This window comes from Danio rerio, chromosome 4, assembly GCF_049306965.1.
Source record: "Danio rerio strain Tuebingen ecotype United States chromosome 4, GRCz12tu, whole genome shotgun sequence".
Classification (NCBI taxonomy): Eukaryota; Metazoa; Chordata; class Actinopteri; order Cypriniformes; family Danionidae; genus Danio; species Danio rerio.
In genome coordinates, this window is record NC_133179.1 from 22,427,239 (window position 1) to 22,453,226 (window position 25,988).

Consider the following 25,988-nt stretch of genomic DNA (forward strand, 5'->3'; position numbering starts at 1 on the left):
AGTTCTCATTAATTCACATTCCTGTCCATATGCAGATACTGTAGTATCTGAATATATTATAATTGGCATATTTACATATTCTTCTTTCATTGCTTTGATTACTTCAATTGTCCTCATTTGTCAAGTCACTTTGGGTAAAAGCATCTGCCAAAGGATTAAATGTAAATGTGTATTGTATACCAATAGGCTGCAGTCAGAATAGCACCCTATTTAGTTTTGACTGGAATGAAAACAAGGCTGTGAGGGACAGAAGTACAGTGTGTTCAATGGAGTGTACAGATGATTCACAACATACCACTTGTATAGCGAAACACTTTTCAGAAGAACATAAACAATAGAAAAACGTTCAATAGACAAAATAAAAATAGTATTTTTCAAATGCATGTGGTTGAGTATTTGCTATCAAGTTTGTGGTGGTAATTTCCAGATTTTTAAAATCTATTATTAAAAACCACATTCAACCTTTTTTATGAGTTACATTTAGGGCTCCACAATATTGGAAAAATTGGACAGTGCGATATTTTGTTTTGCTGCGATATACAGTATATTGTGATATGAATACAATTTCCCCAGATAGCTTGAATAGCTCTTTTTGGAAAGAATGAATTAATTTAAATTTATTTGGGATTATTCTGGAAGATTATGGGATTGTTCTGGCATATTATTGGGTAGATAAAAATGAAATATTTTATATCACAACATCCAGGTACAGAATAATCAAATGGATAAACTCTGACTGTACAACAAGATGTTGTATTTTATACAATCAAACACTGTATTGTATCAAACACTGTACTATAAATACATCTTTATTAGTTACAAACAGTACAATTTCATGTGCCTATACTTTAAAGTCTCTGTTTACACAGTCACAGGGCTTAAAAACATATGCAAAAGATAAACTTTCATTCCATTATGGTTAAACTCTTCGGTGACTCTAAAAATCATCTGTGGCTCCTGCTCGACTTAACTCAGCATTGCAATTCTGCGATGTGACTATTATGGCTGTGTACATTGTGATATCGATGCTGAAACGATACATTATGCAGCACTAGTTATGATACATTGCAAATACAGTATGAGATACATATGATATAAATGAACATACAGGACAAAATTAATAGAACAATCTATCAATTTGACATTCATTATCATATCACCAGTCATACAAAACAATAGTAATTTTGTCCACTTATGTCGAATAGATATTATCTTTATCTCTAAGATTGTTAAAAGTGCAGTGTATCATTTTCATATGTATTTGCAACAAACAAAGGCACATTTAGATGAAGTTGTAACTGACGTTGTGACTGAGTGATTGCATCCTATAAGGCTTCTGCAGAAATCATGTTCATAAATGAGCTAAAGTATTCAACACATTTCATCATGCTAGTATAGGGCAGAGCAAGGCTGTAAGTCATCAATGCAAAAGGAGAGCTTTAAAGCAATTGCATTGGGAGACAAGCGCGATGCAGTATGAAAGCAGCAGAGCTTTCATTTTATGCCACCGGTCTGTTTGTCACAGATGTTAGATTCTCTGATTCACATAGCCAACATAGCCAACTTTTTTGTTGGTGATCCAAAATCTTACAAGAATGACAACACATATACTTATGTTTAATACATTAGGACAGCGGTTCCCAACAGGGGGTCCTGGCCCACAAGGGGGCCTTAGCAAGCACTGTGGGGGTTGCGTGATGTTTTAAAAAAAAAATGTAGCAGTTCATTTTATCCTCTGGCTGACCAAAAAATGAGTCTTACTGATTCGCCTTCAGCAGCTAATAGTAATGACCCAAGCATACTGGACCCACGTGAGGAAGCTCCAAATGGTTCGGGTCGCAGAGCTAGAAACATTAGAAACATAAAAAGCAGGAAATATCAAGATATCTATACTCTAAAAAAACGTTGGGTTATTTATTAAACCCAATAGTTGAGTTAAAATATTTGGTGCTTTGAACCTTTATTGGGTTATTTATTTAAAACTCAACCAGTTGGGTTAACATTTTTGAGTTATTAGTATTAAGCCACTTTTTGGCAAAATAACCCAACAAATTTGTTATTTTGTAACCCAAATTCTTAAGTTAACCTTAAGAACTCAATGGATTGGGTTAAAATAACCCAATCAATGCCAAAACAACCCATCATTGGTTACCTGTTGGGTTATTATTTAACCCAACTGTTTTAAGTGAGTACTTAAACTATGATTTTGTTCCTTTTTCTTGAAGCAAAGTGTCCCTGAACCAGCCATATGCATTTTATTTTTGGTCATCCTTACTGCAAACTTTTTATGTGGAGGGGGGCCTTACAATATTTTCCGGGGGAAAAGGGCATCTCAGGCAAGTACTGTAAATGTTGGGTACTGTAAATGTTTGTGGCACAGATGTGTTTTTTATTTTTAATACTATCTACTTTTAATATCAGCATCACATTAAGATTTTAAGTGTGTAAAACCACAGTAAAACATGTCAGTGTACTGTGTTGACATCAGCATTCAATTTAGGATGCCATCGATGTGCGAGGGCCATTCATGGTGACTAGTTAAATCCGAAATCAATTGCTTCCTGGGATTTTGTAGGTCAGACATGGATCAGTATTTAACTGTTAACTATGATGCTAGTAGTAATATTTACTTTGAAAGCTCCACATTGTAGATGTTTCTCTCTGGATGTTCATTTATATTTTTAGGAAAACATTTGCTTGCATTTTGAGTTGTCGTTTGACTACAGAGGGTTGTGGAACAGTGATGCACGTCTGAGTGTGGGAGAAAATTACTTTCTGTCACTCTGCCACTGATGACAACTGCAACAATCTCTCAGCAAAACATTAAAAAGACAAATTTGCCTCTCATTAAAACACACAAACTAAATTAACTGTCACGCTTGACAGCCAGCTATGCTTTTCTGTAAGATGTATTAAACACATCCTTGGCATTAGCATAAAGAAGCAGGAACACATTCAGCTATAGCAGGGGAAACATGACCGACATACTTTCAACTGCATATTTGAGGTCTCTTTAGTAACTTGATTAAAATGCCACTACTTTCCAATATCATTATCTCTGTAGGGGAGTATTTTAAGCCTATCAGAAAGCACACTCTGACAGGTATTGGCTTGATGGGACGATGGGGGTCATCTAATTGTACATTACAGCACCTTTAACTATATTGAGCTGACACGATATAACCTCGGGGAAGGAAATGATGTCTAATGTCTTATTAACTGTCCAAAGATCAATCACCATAACGCCATTTAGTGGGCAAACTTATTTATAATAAATAAATGGACTGGGTAATGCATGTGTGGAGATTATTAATGACTATATCTTCGAGAGAACACGAAACAGCATTTAGAAGATAAATTTATCCATTTACAACATTATGAGAGGAAAAAAGCCTCTAAAAGCATTTCAAGCTCCTGCATCATGCGCAGCTATTACAGATAGGATTAATTCTCTGTGGCGCCTCAGGTTTTCCTCCGGCTTTCACTGAACAGCCATCCTAGGCTTGGTTTATTAGTGCAGGTCTCATCCCGGTAAAGTCTTTTCTTACACATCTGAGTGACACATGTCATTATTTAGCAGGGACGTTCTAGCACACATTGTTATTCCGGGAGCTAAATCTGTCAGATTTGCCCTGCGTGGATCTAGCCTGGGATTTACGTCACGTCTACTAGCGCTGGCTTATAAACAGGACATTTAAAGAGCCTGGTGTACACACTCCAGGTTTGTGATTGGTACATTAAACTACATTACCATGGAGACCGGTAAGTGCAGCGGAGGGGGCTGCAAGTGCGTTGGCAATGGAGTGAAAGAGTACACTATTATGTATCTGTTCTAGTAAAGCCAGAGCGATTGCGTAATTTTGCACCTTTAAATGTAAAATCCACATGGGGCTGCCTGCCCACATGGCTCTCTGAGTAAGTATGGCGGGCAAAGATAGCACAGATTTAGAGTATTCAGCCTTACATTGTACCAAAGTGGCTCTCCATTCAAACCACTGTAGCCTTCAGCGTTGCTGCTAATGGTGAGGGGGCTATGGTTCTATTTTTTTCATAACCTCTTCTTTGGTTTGGTCAGACTTCTAATGTCCACAGTCTCTTGTTTTTAATGTAAAATGATTTGATAGGGAATTATGTTGATATTTATTCAGCTTTCTTGCTGTCAGATTCTCTGTATAAATTAAGGCTCTTTATTGGCATCCATAAATGGAGTCTTTTAATTATTGAAAGTGGAAAAAAACTTTGATAAACCCTGTTCTAATGCTTCACTGCAGTAACCCTCATTTGGAGCCTTTATTTTTAAGGTTATGCTTTCATTCCGAATTAGAGTTCGAGCCTTGAAGAACATAATTTGACATTTTGTTGAGTTTACCTGAAAAAGAGAATAAAAACCCAGCAACACTGCCAATGAAATATTAAATCATTTTTAAGGGATCTTGAACTTCTCAAAAAGATGTTTCTCACTCCAAACAGCTTTTCTGTTTTAAGTGGCGATTACTGATTTACTGCATGTATCAATCAGATTTCTCTTGAATTCTTACTTTTGACATTTATAAAATGGACTATTTCTATTTCTTCTGAGAATCTATGTATTCTCACTGTAAAGTCTGTAGAAGTCTGTAAAGTATGAGTCTGTAAAGATACTAAAAGTCAGAGATTTCATCATTCTTCCTACAAACTAAATATACTGTTACCCCTACTGAAAAATAAAACTTTGCTGGTCTTGTTTTCCCAGCAGGCTTATTAGCAGGATTGAGAAGAATCTTGAACAATTTTCAGCTGGAAGCACAGCAAAAATAGTTTTACACCAACCTGACTAGGTTTGAGACCATTAGAGACCATTAGAGACCAGCTAAAACTAGCGTCAACAAGCTAAAAACAGAAATCCACTTCAGAGTAAAGGGATAGTAAAATAAAATAAAATAAATTTTAAAAAAAAATTGCAAGATCCTTTCAAGGTGAGTCTATTTTAAGTCCCCGTGAAATTAAAATGATTTCGAGGTGTTAGTATCAATATCTTAGATAAGTTACTGTGCTTCTAAACAGTGACAGAATTTGTATTTTGAAGATGTAAATATTCAAAGCTTTAGGTTTGTCGCAATCTGTCACACATAAGCCCCTTTCACACATCAAGACCTTTCCACTATTTTCCGCAAAGGGATCATGTGTAAACAGGCCTTTTTTGAAAAAATGGTAAATTAATTCCGGCAATTTTCTGAAAAGAAAATTTGTAACATTACTGGTAATTTTCCGGAATGCTGCTCTGTGTAAACACAGAAGGAATATTGCCGGAAAGAATGCATTCACGATTAAAATGCGCTGACGAGAGACGTCTACTCTGACCAATCAGAACATTTAGTCGCATTCAAATCTGCGCTGTTTATGAAAATAAAAGCCTTTGAATAATTTAAAAACACATTTAGTTGCTAGTTGGTAGTCAGATAACATTTCTATGTTCCTTTGTAAAATCCTTCCTTAAAAGATTATGGATAAAATGCTTATGATAAACCGCTGTTAGTTTACCCTTAAGCTCTGCTTCAGCTGCGTGACGTGCGTGCATGTGAAGGTGGGCTCCAGTGAGCACCAGCAGACACACATATTATATACATCTCGACATGTAAAAGTGTTCCTTTACATGTTTTCATCGAAGTTGTTCACAATACTTGTCCATCCACAGAATCCACAAGTCAAATGTGTAAACATTTAGCTGCGGTTCGCGTTTCTGCTTTGGATGTCTCTGGGACAAAGCAGCTGAATGAATTCTAAAGCTTTAAATAAAAGTGAAACCATCAACAAATTCCTGATCTTATGTTTACAAATACAAGTGCAGCCGTTTAGAGGTCATTTCTGGTTAATGATGTCAGAATTCACTGGTATTTTGAGATGGATGCTTGAAAAATTCTGAAACGTCTTTGTCTTTGAAACCAGTGTGAACAGTGCATTTTTTAATTTACCGGTTAAGTCATTTCAGAAATGTTCTGCATATTTACCAGTACCACTGTGTGAAAGAGCCTATACTGCCCATTTTTATTGAACGGATAGTACTACAGTATATGGGGATACAGTGTAAATATGACTTTGTCTGAGTGACTAAAGATTGTAAAACACCACAACACACAGGTCTGCTTCATGCCAAAGAGATGACAGCACAGAATAGATCATATGTGCAAGTCAGCAACGTCCACAAAACCCATTGAACCCATTTCAATTACGAAGGAACTGTATTTTAACATGGGAAAATGGTGAGTCAGACTCAGTAATGTTATTAAAGACTGGCACCGGCAGAGCTGTGATCTAGACTAAATACTATTGGCTGTTTTGGCTACTCTGTCTTTCAGTTTTATTCAAGTTTACATCAAACATAAAATAAAAAAGCATTTCACTGGACATTTACAGTCAGAAATGTAGTTTAGTTTTTTTATTCTATGGAGAATTTTTAGAGAATCATGTCCGATAAGGTTGATACTCACTGTAAATGTGATGCAACTGAGAGATTTATTGAGTTCTAAAGTCTTTTAAAGAGCAATACAACTGTCCTCTTGGGATCCTCTTTTACCACCCACTATTCAAACACAGTTACACATTCATTAGGAGGATTTGAATTTCAATGTGGCTAACAGTAGACCAGGTTTTACATTGGAATTTATATTCTGTATTCATAGTGCAGCCTTTTAGAAGTCATTTGCATGATTATTAATTACTTTGAAGCTATAGATGAACCCATTCGTTCAGGAAGAACAAGTGAATATAAATTGATCTTCACATTCGCACTAAAACCTCTACAAGACAGGTTGTATAAACCAAAACTCTTCTGATTTAACACAGACGGATGCTGTAGTGCTTTCTTAGGTAGGAAGAACTGTTTTACAAATAAAGAAAATACTATGAAACTCAATCTAATACCTATGACGGACAAAGAAACCTCAGTACTGCAAATCAAATGCTGCAAGAAATTGTTTAAAGAAGTGACCAGACTAAGACTGAAACTCACATCTCTCAGCACTGGATGCTTCCTTTTGTAGACAGGATTTAATAACAAAGACATCGATCTCTGTGGCAGACTGTGGCAAGAATACACATAGCAGGCCCACAATTCAATATCGAGGACTGAGTGCGAAACAAATGATATTTTCTGTGTTGAAGACTGAAGCTGTGACTGGCATTGTGTGTATTGTATTTAAACGAGAATTTCCCTGCTGTCATACAATTTGCTCTGCCTGTGTAGCAGAATATAATTTGCATGTATAACCTAACTGCAGAGGGTTGGGGGTCTCGTGGGTAAATATGACAGTAATGATACCTGTGTATAGAAGAGCTCACAAATGTGAAAGACGCCTATATTGAGTTCTGACATTTTTTTTATAAGCTAGTCTTTCTGTATATTTTTGTCTTTTCCACTATAATAAAGATTCCCACTTTTGTTTTACAAATCGCCATTACTTGCTACAGACAACTTAGTTTAAAGGTGCAGTAGGTGATTTATTTATTTATTTTTGTTCACATTCAAATAGCAATCATTAAATAAATGATCTAAATGTATTTATATGTATTTTTATATTCTGGGTAAGACATAAGACTAAAACATGTTTGTCCAATTGAAATTTGTCAGGCCGATAATTCCCATAATTCCGATAAGAAGCCTAAATTGTATACATTTTTACATTTTACAGCATCAATAATGTAGCGTGAGAGAGTGATATCAGCTATTCTTGCATGCGTGAAATATTGCACATTATGACAAGTTTTGCTTGTCTAACTGGCGAATAACATGATCTAACGTAGTGGGTTGTCTAAAGTCACTTTGAAGGTGCGCGTTCATGCTTTCAGGAGGCATGGCTTTGGACGATAGGGGAGGGACTGTGTTTTAAAGCTATTTTACTAACGGTTAGCAGTATAGTTTAGTTTAATTCAATTCATCTGTATTTTTATAGAGCTTTTACAATGTAGATTGTATTAAATCAGCTTAACAGAAGTTCTAGTAAATTGAAACTGTATCGGTCCAGTTTTCAGAGTTGAAGTTCGGTAAAATTTAAATAAATCCATTCTTTACATTATAGCTTTTAAAAAACCTTTAAGAAAACGTGAATATAAACTGTAGTCAACATTTGAAGTGGATCAAACTTTCATCAAATTTGTCCTAAAATTATCTAACATCCATTTGAAATACTTTATTGGTATTTTGAGTGGTGTTGTACTTGATTATACAGTATTTACTGTATATATATATATATATATATATATATATATTTGAAAAATATAAAATATATAAATATGTGGTTCAGTCAGTATGCACAAATACTGTATACATGAATATAAAAAGTGTAGTCAAATGAAATATAATATAAAACACAACCCGACTCTTTGTTTAATTTTAGTTTTAGTGACTATATGAATTATAGTAGTATAAGTATCAGGTAAAAAAGCTCATACAATAAGAAATGAAGACTAGCTATAATTCAGTCAAATAAATAAAAAGTAGTGTAGTAGTAGTAGTAGTGTATTTTAAACTATGAAATTTAACTTTCATTGTGCTCAGCCAAAATAATATAAGAACAAATAATAGATTCATAAGGCCCAAAACTGACTGCTAGATATACTCAAGACAAATACAAGAATACTTTATTAAATAAATAAACCACAGGCATAACTTTTAAACATCTACATTCTTATCTGTAAAAATCAAATTTTGGGACACTTTGCAGGCAGTGTTTTTTTTTTTTAGTTTTCACCATTGCATTCTGCGATATCTAGTTATTAGAGCTTTGCACGAGTAACCTCTCCATGTAGTTGAAGTCAGAATTATTTGCCTCCATTTTTTCCTTTTTTAAATATTTCCCAAATGATGTTTAACAGAACAAAGTAATTTTCACAGTATGTCTGATAATGTTTTTTTCTTCTGGAAAAAGTCTTATTTGCTGTATTTTGGCTAGAATAAAAGCAGTTTTAAATAATAAAACAAACATTTTTAGGTCATTTTTAACATTTTAGGCCACTTTAAGCTTTATTTGTTTTCAGTTGTCTACAGAACAAACCACTGTTATACAGTGACTTGCCTAATTACCCTAACCTGTCTAATTAACCAAATTAACCTAGTTAAGCCTTTAAATGTCATTTTAAGCTGTATAGAAGTGTCTTGAAAAATATCTAGTCAATATTATTTACTGTCATCATGGCAAAGATAAAATAAATCAGTTATTAGAAATTATGTTTAGAAAAAAAAAAAATCTGCTCTCCCATAAACAGAAATTGGGGAAAACAATAAACAAGGGGGCTAATGATTCTGACTTCAACTGTATAAAGGAGAAAGAGATAAAGCAAGAACTGTATTTGGATTGCACCATTTGCTCTGCACTTGCTTAGATGTGAACTTTAAACAAGAAATTGAAGTTGAATTAAAACTAAATTGTAAATCAAATAAAGTGTAGACTGAACCTACATGCATTTCTCAACCTGCACCTCTGGATTTGAGTGTATAATAAAAAACATGACACCACAAAGAAGTTTGCATATAAATTATCATTGACTGAAAATGTTCAATTTACTGTACATAAATTGGATAAATAAATATATAAATATGTATATAAAGCCTGTTATGCAAATTTGCAGAGATACAGCAGCTGTAAAAAACAAACGTAAAATGAAAGAGTAAATGAACGTCTCTGTTGATCATCATGCACCTGCAAATAGCATTTCGATCGAATATGAGTGCAGTGTCAGGAGGCATCCTTGTTGACAGAACACCTGCAAAACTAAAAGGAGCTGTTAATCATTTTTTACACATTTTTTTTTTCAGAATTTGAATGTAAGTAAAGACTGAGCTGTAACAAACAAAAAAATCTGACATTTGTAAGAACACATGTATACTGGTTAGATTAGTTTTAAGTTTCATATCAAGCTGTATACACTAAAAAGTCATTAAGACCTACAAATTGGTCTTTTATCTGACAAACTGCAGTCTTTTGAAATAAAAAAGGAAAGTTAAAAATGTCCTTGTCATTCATTATAGCATCTTTTACATTCACTTAGGAATAAAAGCTATGTTATCCAAGTCAGGCAAAAGACTTCTAGACTGTTTTACACATTTCTAGCATAAAAATGTTCCCGAAGAGTGCATTGTCTTCATCATTTTACATGCCAGAATGAATTGCTGGAGGGAGTGCTAGCCATCTGCTGCTTTCCAGATTCAGACGGGCATTCATTATGGGTCAGGCAAACCTGAAGAAAACTGCTGGTCTCCAGACAGCAGGCCTGCCAAAACATCAGGAGATGGTGCAGAGACAAACCAGAAGCTACCTCTAGTGTCCAGCTCATATCCTAGGACCTCACTTTATCAAATCCAGCGAATTATCAGTAATTGGCCCAACTGTGACATTCCCGGCTGCAAAGGGCACATAAATCACCTGGCAGTATAATAGCTCAGACGGCGAACTAACAGAAGTCCTGCACAAATGACCTCACAGAGCGTTCGTCCCAGATGTCTGACTGATACCAGTGTCTGCATGTCTTCCCAGGCCGCTCTTTTTCATACACACAATTACTGGTGACACTGACGGCCCTGTGCGAATAAAAATAGTCTTAGATATGATCCCTTGATCTCCATCTCAGGCTGGTCTGAGCTTTTATCTTCAAACGGATGGATTAAAGTGGACAGAAAATGTTCAGAAACAATTTCGCCTGGAGGCAAGATTAGATCACTGCTATTTTATGCAATATAACTCGATGGTGCATTATACAACTTGCATAACCATTCTACGGTTGGCGATTGCATTCAAAGCTTTTCATCAAGTACCTTGATGGCATGATATTGGTTAAGATCGATTTTGTCAGAAAATCTTCCGGGAGAAATGTGATCAAATGCTAGCAAATCAAATAGGAAGACTTCGTGTCTCATTTGGCAAAGTGCTCAGATGAATTTAGCCTTTCAGAAAATAAAAAGAACTTTAGTCTAAAATCAATTTGACAAGTTCATTCCAAGATCTTGAAAATAAATAAATCCAGCAGATTGACGCAGGCATGTAAGGTGACCTAAAACAGTCTGGAAATCTCTATAAGTCTAATACAAACTATCATCTGCAGTACTGTTTTTGCATTGCAGAGGAAACGCAGTTATCTGGAACAACTGTTTGAGAGGAATTTGTCATATGTTGGGTTCGATAATTAAATCCCACATAGTGACTTACTGATTGTCAAAACACTTAGAAGCAGAGGCGTATAGATTTACAGATTTTAAATAAGTTGTTGTATACTGTATACTGTATCCTTATGTTAGCATAAAGACTCACAGCACATAGTTTTAGGAGTGACACTTCCATTTGAATGTAGGAGTGAATTTCATATCAATTCCATGGTTGTACGGAATGCTGGAACTCCTCAAATTCTGATACCACGGTCAAAAGTACAGCAGTGCTTTAAAAAAATAAACCGGAGATGCAGGGTCTCCTGGTATAGTCCTGAAGGGACCATAATCAATGTGTTTTTCTGGTCAAAAAACTGTGTAAATATTAGGCATCGATATGGTAAAGTTCTTTCCATCGTTTTTCCAACCATTAAAAAAAATGTAGTGTAAAAGTTATGGAATTGCGCATTAATGATTTTGCTCTTCAGTGTTTGGACTTTCAGCAGTGAAATTTATCCACACTAGGGCTGTAACTAACAATTATTTTAATAATCGATTAATCTGTTGATTATTTCTTCAATTAATCGATGAATCAGACGATAAACAAACAAGAAAAGCATTCATTTCCAACCATTTATTAAAAAACTCATCCCTGAGCTGTTATAATAATAATAATAATAATAAAAAAATAATAATAATACATAAAAAAAAAGTAGTTTTGTCCTGTTTTTAATAACTAAAAAAAATCCTTAATCAAGATACATAATAGAACATAAAATAGCATTAGAAATTATGTCTTGGTGTCAGAAAAAGAATATATATTTTATTATGTTCACCCTTAATATTTCTGTGTCATGTTTTTCATGTGACAAACTGCAGTCACAATAGTGCTGTATAGTGCAATAGTGCAGCAAATTCACACGCTTACGCTTGCACATAAACGTGTCAGTGATCGTGATCTTAACACATGAGATGGGCGTCGCCATGTTTACTTGCGGCCACGCATTTGCCTCATTCATAAAAGCAGAACACGCAGGATTCAGCACGTAAATTCATCAGTTACTCCCCAAATACATGCAAGTAAGTGGCTGGTGAACTTATAGCTACTTTCACTATGTGTATCTAATATGAATAAAGCAAGCTGGATAACGAGTACAACACCAGCACCAGGTAGTTTACGTTCCTCGCTTCAAAAATGAACAAAAGTAGGATTTTGTAGTGATTTAGCCTGCTGTTGAACTCTCTTCCTCCTTATCTCTGTATATGAGGTGCCAAACTCTGTACAGTGTGCGAGAGAGATCGTGGTCATCTGCTCCGCATTAAACTATAGTGTTTTTTTAATAATCAAACGTCCCCGTGTTGCGCGTCACAACAAATCGATTATGAAATTCCTTGCCAACGCTTTATTGATTTATTCGATTTGTTGTTGCAGCCCTAATCCACACTGAACTGAACTAAACTGAATTTCAACTCTGAAAACTGGACTGACACAGTTCTAACTTACTAGAACTTCTATGTTAAGCTGCTTTGACAATCTACATTGTAAAAGTGTTCTAGAAATAAACATGAATTGAATTGAATTTAAAAAAAGAACTATATTACATTTTTCAAAATGTCTCACCCCTTTGTAACAAATGTGATTCAGTGAATGCTGATCTTTCCCACTGTTAATTTTTTTGCTCAAAGATACAGAGATACTGTATATTTTATTACTTTCAGAAATGTTTATAGGTGCAAATGCAACCGGGTGCAGTACTAATTATCAGGAGCAAGACAAAAACTGCTTGCACACAGTCTTATTACAGCCAAACAGTTACTACAGTTGATCTAGGTGAAAAAGGAGGCTACTACAGTCATGTTATAGCTAATCTGGTACATACTCATCCTTTGACTAAAAACAGTTAAAATGTAAAGGTGTCAGAAACCACTCCATGTCCACTATATGCTGCACTATATGTGCGGTTGGCCAGTTTGGAGAGGTGTCCAAATGTTAAATGCCTACATTCATTGTACCTTTGGTCAACATTCATTTTGAGTACATCAATTGAGAAAGTGATATTTTATAAACAAATTTTGGGATTACTATGCACAGATGTTTGACAAGGCTAATTTATCATTGACAATCATTCTGTTATCCAGTCAGCGTAAGACCAAACCTATATACTGTATTGTAAATAATTAAGCTTGTCCTACCTCCAATTATCTCTCGAATTCAGCATCCCTCCACCACCCCAACTCCACATATTTAAACCCAATTCCTACTTGAATTGGAGCAGGGGAAGCCGCAGCCAAATAACCCTGCAGCTCAAGACTGGTTACTCATTGAAGCTAAGCAAGGCTGAGCCTGGTCAGTACCTGAATGGGAGACCACATGGGAAAACTAGGTTGCGTTGGAAGTGGTGTTAGTGAGGCCAGCAGGGGGTGCTCAACCTGCAGTCTGTGTAAGTCCTAATGCCCCAGTAAAAGTGAAGGGGACACTATACTGTCAGTGAGTATCGTCTATCGGATGAGACATTAAACCGAGATCCTGACTCCCAATACACATCTAGTAAAGAGTAGCGGTGTAACCCTGGTGTCCTGGCCAAATACCCTCTTGGCCCTTAACCATCATGACCTCCCAATCATCCCCATCCACTGAATTGGCTCTTTCACTGTGTCACCAAACGCATCATTGTCCTGTGGCTGCACACTGGTGGTGGGGTGTAGAGACCCCCCTCATTACTGTGAAACGCTTTAAGTGTATGGCCATACACAATACATGTGCTATGTAAATACACACATTACACATTACGTTACATACTTTGAGGCTTGGCTAGACACTGCGCTCAGACCTCTACTGTATCTCTCTTTCTTGACAAAGGAAATAACAAGTTAGAGTGTCTTTCCGAGCTCAGAGCCCTCTGTCTGGATAGCACACCAAATGCACATATTCCTTATTTACTTGTGAAATGATCTACAAGAGGGTGCTCTCTGGTGGATGTTATTTACATCGATGTCCAAATTCACTCACCCATTTTTGTTTATTCATCGCTCAATTGCCCTGCACTATTTATGGTGTGGTTCACAGAGGAACTCTGCAAGAATGTAAGGATGAGAGAAAACAGCGAGGGGCTTGTTTTTGTTTTCTGGTCTCCTTTACTGAAGTTTGAAATTTGTTACAATAGTCCCGAATCCTGGAAGTAAAGACTTTGAATAATGAAATAAGATCAAAGCAGCCCCTTAATATACAGTATACTCATAAAACATCCCAGACAGGGTCCTCTCTTGTCCTTCACTTCTCTGTGGGACTCAAGATCAGTTTGGTGCACAGGTGTTTCTCATTAACACTCGCTCCACTGCCCTGCTTCACACCACAGGCTAGGTACGAAAGTCGAAAACTGCTGCCTTTGAAGGATGCATTCCAGAGTAGGAAGACATGAAGGCACATCGGAATCTTAATCTAGCTGCACTTCCTGCCTCCTGAGATACCTTCATCTGATCAGTTTTTGAAGGCTGCGTACATGTATGCTTCACTGCCTTTGATATCCCACATTCTGCACATTCCATTTCTGATGGCTTAGCTGAAAAAATAAAGCAGTGGATATTTGCACTATAAAAAACAGTATTTTCTTAGCATCTTGCTTTTTATACTTAGTACGGCAATACTAACTATATATTCTGTCTATACTGTAAGTATATTTAGATGTTTTTATCCAAAATTTGCACCTCAGTATTGAAGCTACATTTTAATACAATGCAATGGGTTCCACCTTATTGGCACAATACATCTAACCACAAACACTTTCTTATTATATAACCTTTAATCATTTGTATTAACATATTAAAAACTTTTTAAATTAAAGTAAATGCCTTTGTGATCTGTTTTATAATGGTAAAAAATGTGTTACCTCAAATCAATCACATCAAAAGTTCCTGCTATTAAGCATTTTAAGCATGCATTTAAACTAGTGTGTTTTAAAAAGGATTTTAAAATGAAAATGCTCCTGTACAGACTGGCGTTTTAACTTCAGTCCAGAAAAACATTTCCATCCACACTATAAACTATATAATGCATAAAAGATGGCTGTTTATCCTCACTTAGCAAGCAAGTGTTTTGCAGGCACCTCTATTTGCTGCTAGCCAGTGTAACTGTGAGTTCTAATCAAAGATGGCGAGGGCATAAAAGTTTGCTCTGGCTGTCCTGGCGACAATGCTGTCTGCCTTTACTGCTCTGTCGGCGAGAGTGTCAAAATTCACACTATTGATTTCGTATTTAAAGAGGCAATTGCAGCATATCAGCAAATCACTTACATTCCCGCATAAAAGCATGCTTTTTAGCGTGAAAATGTTGCTAGCTTTTTATCAAATTCGTTTTACTATGGAAGATCAAGTTGGTTCGTTTGTTGTGGCTTTGCTCCACTTATCCAATGTCCATATGTCTGAAATATTCTGAAGCAGCAATACTGTTTTGTACTGTCCTTATAGTTATTATGAGATTCACGCTTTTTTTAAGAAAAAAATAACATTAATGCACATCAGTAACTCGCCAGTAACTTCAAGAGTTCACACTTAGCTGAAGATTGATAATAAAGCTTGTTTGGCATGCTGTCCTGTGAGATAGCTCTGAGCTTATGAGATCCTCGAGCCCTGGGCTCCCTCCCATTTGCAGGTTGAGAGGGGAGTTTGAGCTCAGGTAGATCTCGATGAACTCTCCCCGGCTTATTTCTAGCTAAATGACGGATATGGACGACTGAAGAGAGGTGTACTCACTTAGTGCTTGGCTGTGGTATCAAATTTGTGCGTTCAATTTACTTAGGTTTCATGTTTTTGGGTTGTGGGAGGAAACCGGAGAACCCAGGGAAAACCCAGGTGAGCACGAGGAGAACGAGCAAACGCAGCACAGAAATGTCATTTGGTTTTTTAGGGACTTTAACCAGAGGCATTTTTGCTGTGAGGCAACAGTGCTAATCACTGGGCTGCCGTGTCGCTCATCTGAAAAGGAGGGGGAGTAGGAGTGGGGGGTTCTTCAAGACAAAGATAATGAGATAAGAAAACTCTGGTTATTTATAGTGAGTTAGGAATCGTCTGATTGGAAAATCAATCATGAGCTGATGCGGAAACAGCTAAGAACAATCATAAGCATGTGATCCTCTCGAAGTGAAGTTTATTTATAAACAAACTTCGAGAGGATCACTTGCTTATGATTGTTCACAGCTGTTCCAACTTTAGCTAACGACTGATTATCCTATCAGACGATCCCTAACTCACTATAAATAATCAGACTTTTTCTCATCTCAATATCTTTGTCTTGAAGACACCCTCCCACCCAACCCTACTTTCCCTCCTTTCAAACAGGTGTCACGGTGGCCAGCGATTAGCGCTGTTGCCTCACAGCAAGAATGCCCCTGGTTTAATTCCTTTCCAAACCAGACGGCATTTCTGTGCGGAGTTTGCTCGTTCTCCTTGTGGTCGCGTGGGTTTTCCCCAGGTCCTCCGGTTTCCTCCCACAGTTCAAAAACAAGCACTCTAAACAATTAATCCAAATACTTTAGCTAAACTCTGAGTACACCTTTCAGCATCCATATCTGACACTTAGCTACAACAAGCAAGAGGGGATCACCTGAGCTCAAACTCCCCTCTCGCCTTGCAACGGGAGGGAGCCCAGGGCTCGAGGATCTTATAAGCTCAGGGCTCTCTCCCGGGACAGCACGCCAAACTAGCTTTATTATCAATTATCAGCTAAGTGTGAACTCTCGAAGTTTGTTTAGAAATAAACTTAACTTATTTTAATGTAACAAAACATTGTTAAAAAAAATGGAAATCTGTGATAATCAAGCCCTTGGAAACAACTGTGATCGTAACCAAATTACACAGGACTGTGTTCCTCTCAAGCAGTGGACTTGTACATTTTGATTGCTTGGTGCCGAACCACATCATAGCTCATTTGCATAAAGTTGACTTGATTTCAACTCTCCTCGATGCCTTCACCGGACGAAGATGTGCCACGCCGCATATTGCCACCGGCTCCCATTTAAAATAAATGACCTCCGACTACTTTGACTTTCTCACCACTTTCGATGTGAATGCACAGTAATAGTCATATGAGAGGGCCTTGACGAATCAGGCCATGATAAGCAATAGTTCATGAAACCGGAGAAAGATTGTGGACAGCCAAGCCTCCAATTTCAAAAGTTTGCATTTAGTGAGCCTTTGCCAAGTAAGGTTTCTACCCATAACCGAAATTGACTCTCTGCTTTTAACCCATCCAAGTGCATATGAACACGTTTTGAGTGAAGACTGAAATCACACACATAAACACAGCATACCCCTAGAGCAGTGGGTAACTATGCAGTGCTGGGAATCAAAGGCTGTCTATACTAAAATGGAACACCAGTCTTTCCAAAATAAAGATTCAAGGCTTCAGCATTTTCAAAATGCTTTGCTTATAGTGTGGATGCAAGCTGTAACCATAACAAAATCTATGCCATTTAAAACGAAAACACACTAGTGTAAAAAACCCTTTATTCTCTGCACCATTGCTAGTCTGGTAGGAGGACATTGTTGGTGGTCCTTATCTACCGTAAATGTGTTTTTGACCAGCGCTTTCCCCTTTCGATATCATTTAGTGACATTTGTTAATTCTGTAATAATTCTATTTTCAGTTATTTATCACCAAGTTATCTCTTAACCTATTTTTCTAAGCTCATCAAACTGTTACATTAATCTGAAATACTTTCAGAAGTTGTGATCATGCACAATTGCACAAGACATGTCGCTACACTTTCAGACACAGCTCATTCTTGTCAACTTTGATGCTATAATATTGGACATGCTACACTTTTGGCTTGATGCTTTTCACATACTGTATAAGTACAGTACATACACTCAACACAGTGGTACTTAAATTTTCTCCCCTGTTCTTCTATACATTTGGTTTCTGAGCAGCAAATTCACAAGTCAACATTTAAACAACAACAACAACAACAACAACAACAAAAAGCTTTGGAGCTCCTGATGGCCTGTCTATTCCCGAACGAAGTTAGCAAGAGCTGTACACTGTAAAGTAGTCGACTTCAGATTCCACGACTACCAAAACCTGACATTCCCTGTTGTGAAACCTTCCCTCTGGATCACTCTTGTACAGTTCTGTTTTCCAAACACAAGCATTCCTTCCTCATCTAAGATCTCCCTTCTTGCAAGACTATGTGTCTGTGCTGTACACATGTTGGTAAAATCTTTGCTTGACATTTGTGACACCTCCATATGTCCTGGATTACGCACTGAATATTCACACAGAGAGCTGTTCTTATCTTTGGACATCTGTTATTTAAATACAATTGCAGGAAAGTATCACAACCCTTCAGTTAACTCGCCGCACCCAAAATGAAGGGTCGCACAAGGTTATTTTCTCTATGATCAAATTATAGCTACAACTCGGGCTCCTCGCTATCCTTGTATAACCTCAAGCTCAGCAGGTTTATTGCAAGAGATGTTGAATAATGTGAAGCCTGTGGTGTTTTGGATTCCTGCTGTCATAAAGTTGTCTGTTTAAATGTGCTATCATTAAGCCTAACAATTACTTTGGGTTTCTGCCGATGCTCAGAATATGTCAGCAAAATGAATCTGTTTCCACTTAAATGTAATTGTTTCTGGGTGTTCTCTTTGAATAAAATAAATGAATAAGAGCTCCTGGAGCCCTTTGCCGCTTCTGTTGTATACTTTTTTATAAGTCTGGAGAACTCATTGTCATTGCCATCAATAAAATTATAAGAATTTATACAGCAGTTCTGTCTGGTTCTTGAATCTGGATGGCTGATAGCTTTGCAATATTCTGAAATATCAGAACTCGTACAGCTTCTTTACTCTTGTGTATTTCTCCGCCCACATGGAGTGACAGCAGATCAATAAACTCACTACAGTTTGACAAATATTGCAGCTGTTGGACAACAAAATGTACTTTTGAGGCATTTTTTAGGCCAGAATGTAGTAGTTTAGATTGCAGCTATGCAGTTTAATTATGAGGATAGTGCCTATTTTTAAATATTTCTTATTTCTGAGATACAGCGCATTGGCATCCATAAGCCTGTCATTGAGCAGAGCAAAGAGGGTTGTTCATCCACAGACACTACATAATAAGCCCTTAAAGGAGAAAAGATCTGCATATTTTTAAACTGCAGCTGATCAAAACATGATAAAACTGGTTAGTGACATCCTAAGTTGCTCTTTCACTTTTGTATGTTGTAGGGCTGTATTTATACCACAATAATTGTAGTGTATTGAGTGTGAGATGTGATACATACTGAATGTATGTATTTTGTGTTGACCACTCTTTGTATAACCCTAAGTTATTTCTGGTTGGCCATCTGTTTGCTTTTAATGAGTCTTCTGTTTTCGGTTTGTTGCTAGATCAGATATGGTTGCGGCCAGAAGTTAACGAGAATTATTTATATTTTTTATTATTCTATTCTATTATAAATATTTCCCATTTATTGTATTTTATTAAGAGTGATGCAGTGACGCAGTGGGTAGTATGTTTGCCTCACAGCAAAAAGGTTGCTGGTTCGAGCCTCGGCTGGGTCAGTTGCCATTTCTGTGTGGAGTTTGCATGTTCTCCCCGTGTTCACATGGGTTTCCTCCAGGTGCTCCGGTTTTCCCCACAATTTAAAAGACATGTAGTACAGGTGAAAAATTGTCAGGTGAAAATTGACCGTAGTGTATAAGTGTGTGTGTGTGTGTGTGTATGGATGTTTCCACTTGCGTAAAAACATATGCTGGATAACCATCACAGTGCCGTAAATACAGTACAGAGTATTATTTATGTTATCCATTAAATTACACACAAATTGTATTTTTTAATGCCTAACCCTAAACCCAACCATCACAGGACTGTAAAAATATTAATTATTGTTATACAGTGTCATAAAAAAAGTATGCTTTATTGGTGTGAATATCGCACTTCCGGCCGCCCGTGTATCCGATCTAGACTTTACCCTGTTTTCGTTACTGCAGATAACTTCAGTAAAAAGAAAGGAAGAAGAAATGCCTGCATGTGTTTAGCATTTTTCCTTATGCCAAACACAACAATAACCTGGTAGTGTTTGCGTTGCTTTGGCTTCTTCTGGGTTATTATTGTGATCTCTCGATTGCAACAGAGAATTACTGTGAAATACCTCTAGACTGATGGCATTTCATGCAGTTCAGCCTTATAATCGTATGTCAGCAAAATAACCTGTTTTGTCATCACTTTAAACATTACGCTAGAGAATCATTCAAAAATTAGCTGTAAAACGATGTTGGTGAATTAGTAAGAGTTTCTGACATCAGCTGCAAATGTAAAGAAATGGTGGAAGGAAGTAGTTCCTCATACAAAAGGTTTTTAGGCTCTCTGTGTTGTATATATATTTTTTATATACACTATAATGCCATTGAACTGTTGTATAAACGCAATATCACATGAGTAGCAATGCGATATAGCTGTATAGTCACTGATGGGACACTAAGGCACTCGACCTGTGGCCTCAAGCCAAATAATGACTCACACCAGTGCTGATATACAACAATAACGCACTGCTACTCGTGTGATGTTGCTCATATGTAGCACACCTTCAAAGACTCTGGAGTGTGTTTTATATCATATGGTAGTACCTTTAGATAATATTGAATCTATGTGTACAAAATCTAATTGTGCTTGACAAACAAGAATGGTGCAGCTACTATGTGTTCTGATTGTTTGAATCAGTTACCAGGGTCATGACTGAACTGCATGTACTGTAAATGGTGTCTTTATTTATGGTAAAGTGCTTTCCACTCTTCAACCCTTGGTCATTCTAAATCCTTGAGTTTTTAGTTCAATATTTCACATGGCCTACATTTGGGATGACCAATAATCATGGGAATTCATAGAGTACGCTGACGTTTCATATTGTACATTTAGCCTTGGGTTAACGCCTTTGTTAGCATATTTGTGGTGTCAGTATCATTGACTGGATGTATGCATATTGGCATTAGCATTGCATATTATAAACTGCAAACTATACAACATTTTTTTCTGAACAGACTTCTTTGACTATAAATGTAAAGTAATTAAGCTGATTTTTTCATTAAGTACATGTGTTTTACTTCAGTATTTTAAACAAAAAAGTTCCCTTAAATGCTGAAATATAATTTTTTCAATGCACTCTGTTTCCATACTGTCCAAAGCACACACAAATAAGCTTTCCACCACAACATTATTTAACACTGCTCATGTTTAGCAGTGTAAGTTAACACTGCAGAAGCAAATGCAAATTGTGTGCTAATGCAAACATTGTTTCACTCCAAACCAGGGTTTCATAACCACGGCTTAAAAATGGCACTAAGGTGTGTAATGTACCTAAGGTTAACCATTGGATGCACAAGCTATAAACCCCCTCTAATGCCAAAGGAGCAGTATTAATGTCCTATGTTGTTTCAAACATGTGTGTCTCTTAGCTGAATCTTTGAGATAAGTTTATTTATTTATAAATAAATGCTTTTGATTTACACAAATCATTATGTGTATTTTCTGTAATTAGACATTGATTTTACACGTCAACATCTTAAACCTTTGATTTTCACTACTGCTTTGCTAAAACATAGACAATACTAAGACAAAATAAAAGTAAGGATTTATAATTATCAAAAACGTGTTTACAGAGGCATACCTGCATAATGGCATTTTTATAGAAAATAAAAACAATAATTGTCATACAATTATTCATAAACAGTACTTTAATTTTGACCTCATTTTGACCTCATTTAACATAATGTATATCATAAGTTCACAAGTTCAATCACTCGCTCGCGATTCATCTGTCTGAATCGACGAGAAAGCTCTGGATTTATGTTGACTGTATAACCTCGCTGACCGATTCATGAGTCGGATCAACTGATTCATTATTAAGATCCGACTCAAAACAACAATTCGTTCAGCAGTGGGACATTGGTACTAGTTTTGAAGCAATATAGGTACAGTTTCCACAGCGCGCCGCGCGCACATGCCAGAGGGATCGCATTTCTCTAAAAATATCTCTCCATGACGCTTGACCATATGGTTTGGTGTTTTACAGGCTACGATTTGACCTCCTGTATAACGTATATGGTGCATACGAAATTCAATTCATTTGTTGGCGATTTAAAGCGCAAACATCGACCCACATTGTTGCACTCAGTCTGCTCCGACAGTTCAAAGCGTGGATACTGACCACTCATGATGAATGAAGCCACGACAAGGTTACTGCCATCATAATATGATAAAAGGCACGCGCCTGTCACCATGATTTGAATCACGATGTAACATTTGCGCCCTTTTCACAGTTTTTAAGATAAGAAAGCATCGCGCGTGATTAATCTAGCGCTCCTTTCTAATTAAATCGCTTTTGTTTTATTTCAGCAGAAGCATCCCAGTCTAAAATTCAGTTTTGCACACCGAGAAGTTGTTGAATCTTCTTTAAAGTCAATTAAGGACCAAATAAAGAAAACCAAGCGTTGGTTTGAGAATCAGCAAAGTGCATATTTTATTACTACCTATAAAGTGTTTTATTCAAATAAGCCCAATTTAAATCCTGCTAACATCGCACACACTGATGGATCCCGAAGCACAGAGCGTGTTCCGTTCATCATCCTCTTCACCATCATCATCAAGCCGTACAGAAAAGGCAACATCACCAAAACATCAATAGGCAAGTGCAATAACGTAAATATCCGAAGAACCGAATTGCGCAAAAGCCCGAAGGAGTGAATGAATGCGTGTTTGTCAGTACTCACCTCGCTCCAGGGTGAGCGGCTGGACTGTCACTGTCGCCATGACTGTGCTGTGTGTGTTATTATCACAGATCGAGAGAGAGAGCGAGGGAGAGAGAGATGGAGCTGCGGCATCAGCGCGCACTGTGGAGAGCGGGCGCGGATTGGAGCCGCGCGGATGATGGGAGTGGTTGAGAGGGAACTGGATTATTTATCATTCGCTTGTGTAGCGGACGAGTTTGAATGGAGGAAGTCCAAATCAGATGGGCACAGGGTGTTTGTGCTTTGTCTTAATTTAACATATTTTCTACACTTTGTGAACAAGCTGAAAGGGGATGTTTGGTAATTTAAAGCTCTTATAGGTGTCGAGCCTTGGTTAATCAGAGGGTCTCCAGAGGTTTACATTTATATTTGTAATGTAAATTGAAGAGGTCACGAAATGTAAATTAGTGAAACAAATAATGATATTAAATGTTTCATTATTTCACCATTATTTTACTTAAAAAAAAAAAGATATTTAAAACATTAATGTATGTGGCCAAATCTGACATTTTAAATGTAAATATCTAATAATTGAAAAAAACTGGTGACTTAATAATAATAAAAAAAAAACATTTAAATAACGGTGTAGTCACTCATTTGACATATAATATTTCAGTTAGTTGAATAACAATTGGAAAAAGCAACAAATATTAATATTATATTAATAAATATTATATTAATAAATATTACACAATACTTAAATTAGAAGCAAATCTCATACATGCTCTGAGTGAATGAACTGACAGCAGCAGTGGAGCTCCAGACAGTGTGGCTCCTGCTTATAATTCACTCTCTGCAGTGAGAAAATATGCACTGGATTTCATATCCAGTTGTTTGGCGTCTGCTAAGCAAAACCACAGTGACAATAATTATAAGCATTTGACAAGAATTTGGCAAGATCCCTACATTTATTTTATTAGTATTAGTTAGGCATATATATATATATATATATATATATATATATATATATATATATATATATATATATATATATATATATATATATATATATATATATATATATATATATTCGTTGCTGCAGCTGAATCAATCAATCAATCAAGCCTGTTTAGTCACTACACTTTTGTATAGCGAAATTGGACCCCCCAGACCATACACAAAACATCACACTTTTCAGGGGAGACAGATCATAGGAGGTAGCATTTAGAAACGAAGAAAGATACATTTGGACAGTTAGGCAAAAAAACACACCCCCTCAGCTTGCCCTTGATTAGGACAAAGTGAGAAAAGGGAGAAAAACAGCCCTATCTTAGCATAAGCACACCGGCAAGACACAACATAGACACAGGGGATGGGAACAGGGGTAATGGAAAACAGTCCGTTGAGTGCGGGCAGCCAACTGGTTCAGCAGCCATTCCAAGGCGCAAGTCACAGCCTATAACTAATAAAAAAAAATATATATATATATATATATACAGGTATATATTATATGTACATTTTTAATATCATCAAAAATATATATTGGATAAATATTTTCACACATGAAGGCTGAAACAAAAATATTTTAAATGATAAAAAAATATGTTTAATTAAGCCTCAGTTACAAATTTTTTTCTCACATGAACAAACTGAAGAGAGATTTAAAAAAAAAAGTTAATTTCACAAGTGCATATGTCTAATGTTTTTATCTGAAACAGGCTTGTAAAAATATATATTTTTAAAGAACAACTATTGATGACTACTAATAAACTTGTTTGTTGGTTTTAATGTTAAGAAAATTCCTCAGATGCCTTTGGTTTACTGAGAATTAACAGCAGTGATGGATTTCTCCAGCTGCAGACAGATGTGCAGTGTTGGTAACTAATGGGATGGATGAGGGCTTAAAGCCAGGGAGAACGAGGCCACAGGGAGATTATGCTCTCATGGCCATATGGGACACAGCCTCTGGAAAACATTCTGCTGGAAGAAAAAAAGAAAAAACACACAAAAAGTCAGATTATCAGAGTGCACTGGGAACTGCTCCCAATGAGAATGAGCTGATTTCTGAATGGATGCGCAGATTTGAGAGCAAACTGACAAGGATTATTTGAGAGCAAACATGAAGAGAGAGACTTTTTAAGGCTCTGAATGTGTACGAGCTGAGAATGTGTAGTAGCTTGCAGGATTGTAAGAACTCTGATTCAAATTTTGCTGAAATGCGGTGTTTCCATTTATATAGGTCAGCGTTGAGCAAATTTCTGAACTTAAAAACAGAATTTAAAATTATATATTTTTATTCGATTGAATCTTGAATCAAATTGGTCTCATTTTACAGAATGTTTATCAATGGTATGGAAGGATGAGGAATTTACCTGATAGATTTTTACACAGTGAAAATAATAATTATTATTTATTCATTCATTCATTTTCGGGCTTAGTCCTTTTATTTATCAAGGGTCAGCACAGCGGAATGAATTACCAACTTATCCAGCGTATGTTTAATGCAGACAATGCCCTTCCAGCCGCAACCCAACACTGGGAAACACCCATACACTCTCATTCACACACATACACTATGGACAATTTAGCTATATATAGCGCATGTCTTTAGACTGTGGGGAAAACCGGAGCAGGCAGAGAAAACCCATGCCAACATGAAAAAAACATGCAAACTCTACACAGAAACTGACCCAGCCAGGGATCGAACCAGCAACCCTCTTGCTGTAATGCGATTGTGCTACCCACTGCGCCACCGTGCTGCCCTATTATTATCATTATTATTAATATTATTATTTAATGTTTTCAACAAAAAAACTCTGGCCACAGTATTTAAACAATGTTCTGAGAATTCTCTAGTATAATATCCATTATTTATCAATTTTACAAGCAATTCTGTTAACCCTATAAACATAATACAATATACTGGAAATGTCAAAATACATGTCAACACCTCCAAAAAAATTTGACAGGGTGTCCGTGGGGTCTTAAAAGTCTTAAAATGTCTTACATTTCTGAAACAAAATTTTAGGTTGTAAAAAGTCTTAGATGAACTGAAATATTGTATTGTAGGTGATAAATCGTTTTTAAACAGGTCTTCATTTTCCTATGTCCAAGTAAAGCTACCCATCAGGCTGACACCCAATCACCAATAATC

The 25,988-nt window shown here is 36.5% G+C and overlaps 1 protein-coding gene across 2 annotated transcripts in view; it reads right to left on the bottom strand.

The window, feature by feature from the left end:
• The window catches only part of lin7a (lin-7 homolog A (C. elegans)), a 99,932-nt gene extending 76,918 nt beyond the window's left edge, over nucleotides 1–23,014 (bottom strand). Inside the window, exon 1 of one of the 2 annotated variants that reach the window (XM_005164866.6) lies at nucleotides 22,877–22,931. In XM_005164866.6, coding sequence (XP_005164923.1) covers nucleotides 22,877–22,916 — 40 coding nt within the window. In that variant the 5' untranslated portion in view covers nucleotides 22,917–22,931. 2 annotated transcript variants of the gene reach the window in all.
• Nucleotides 23,015–25,988: the final 2,974 nt, after the last annotated feature.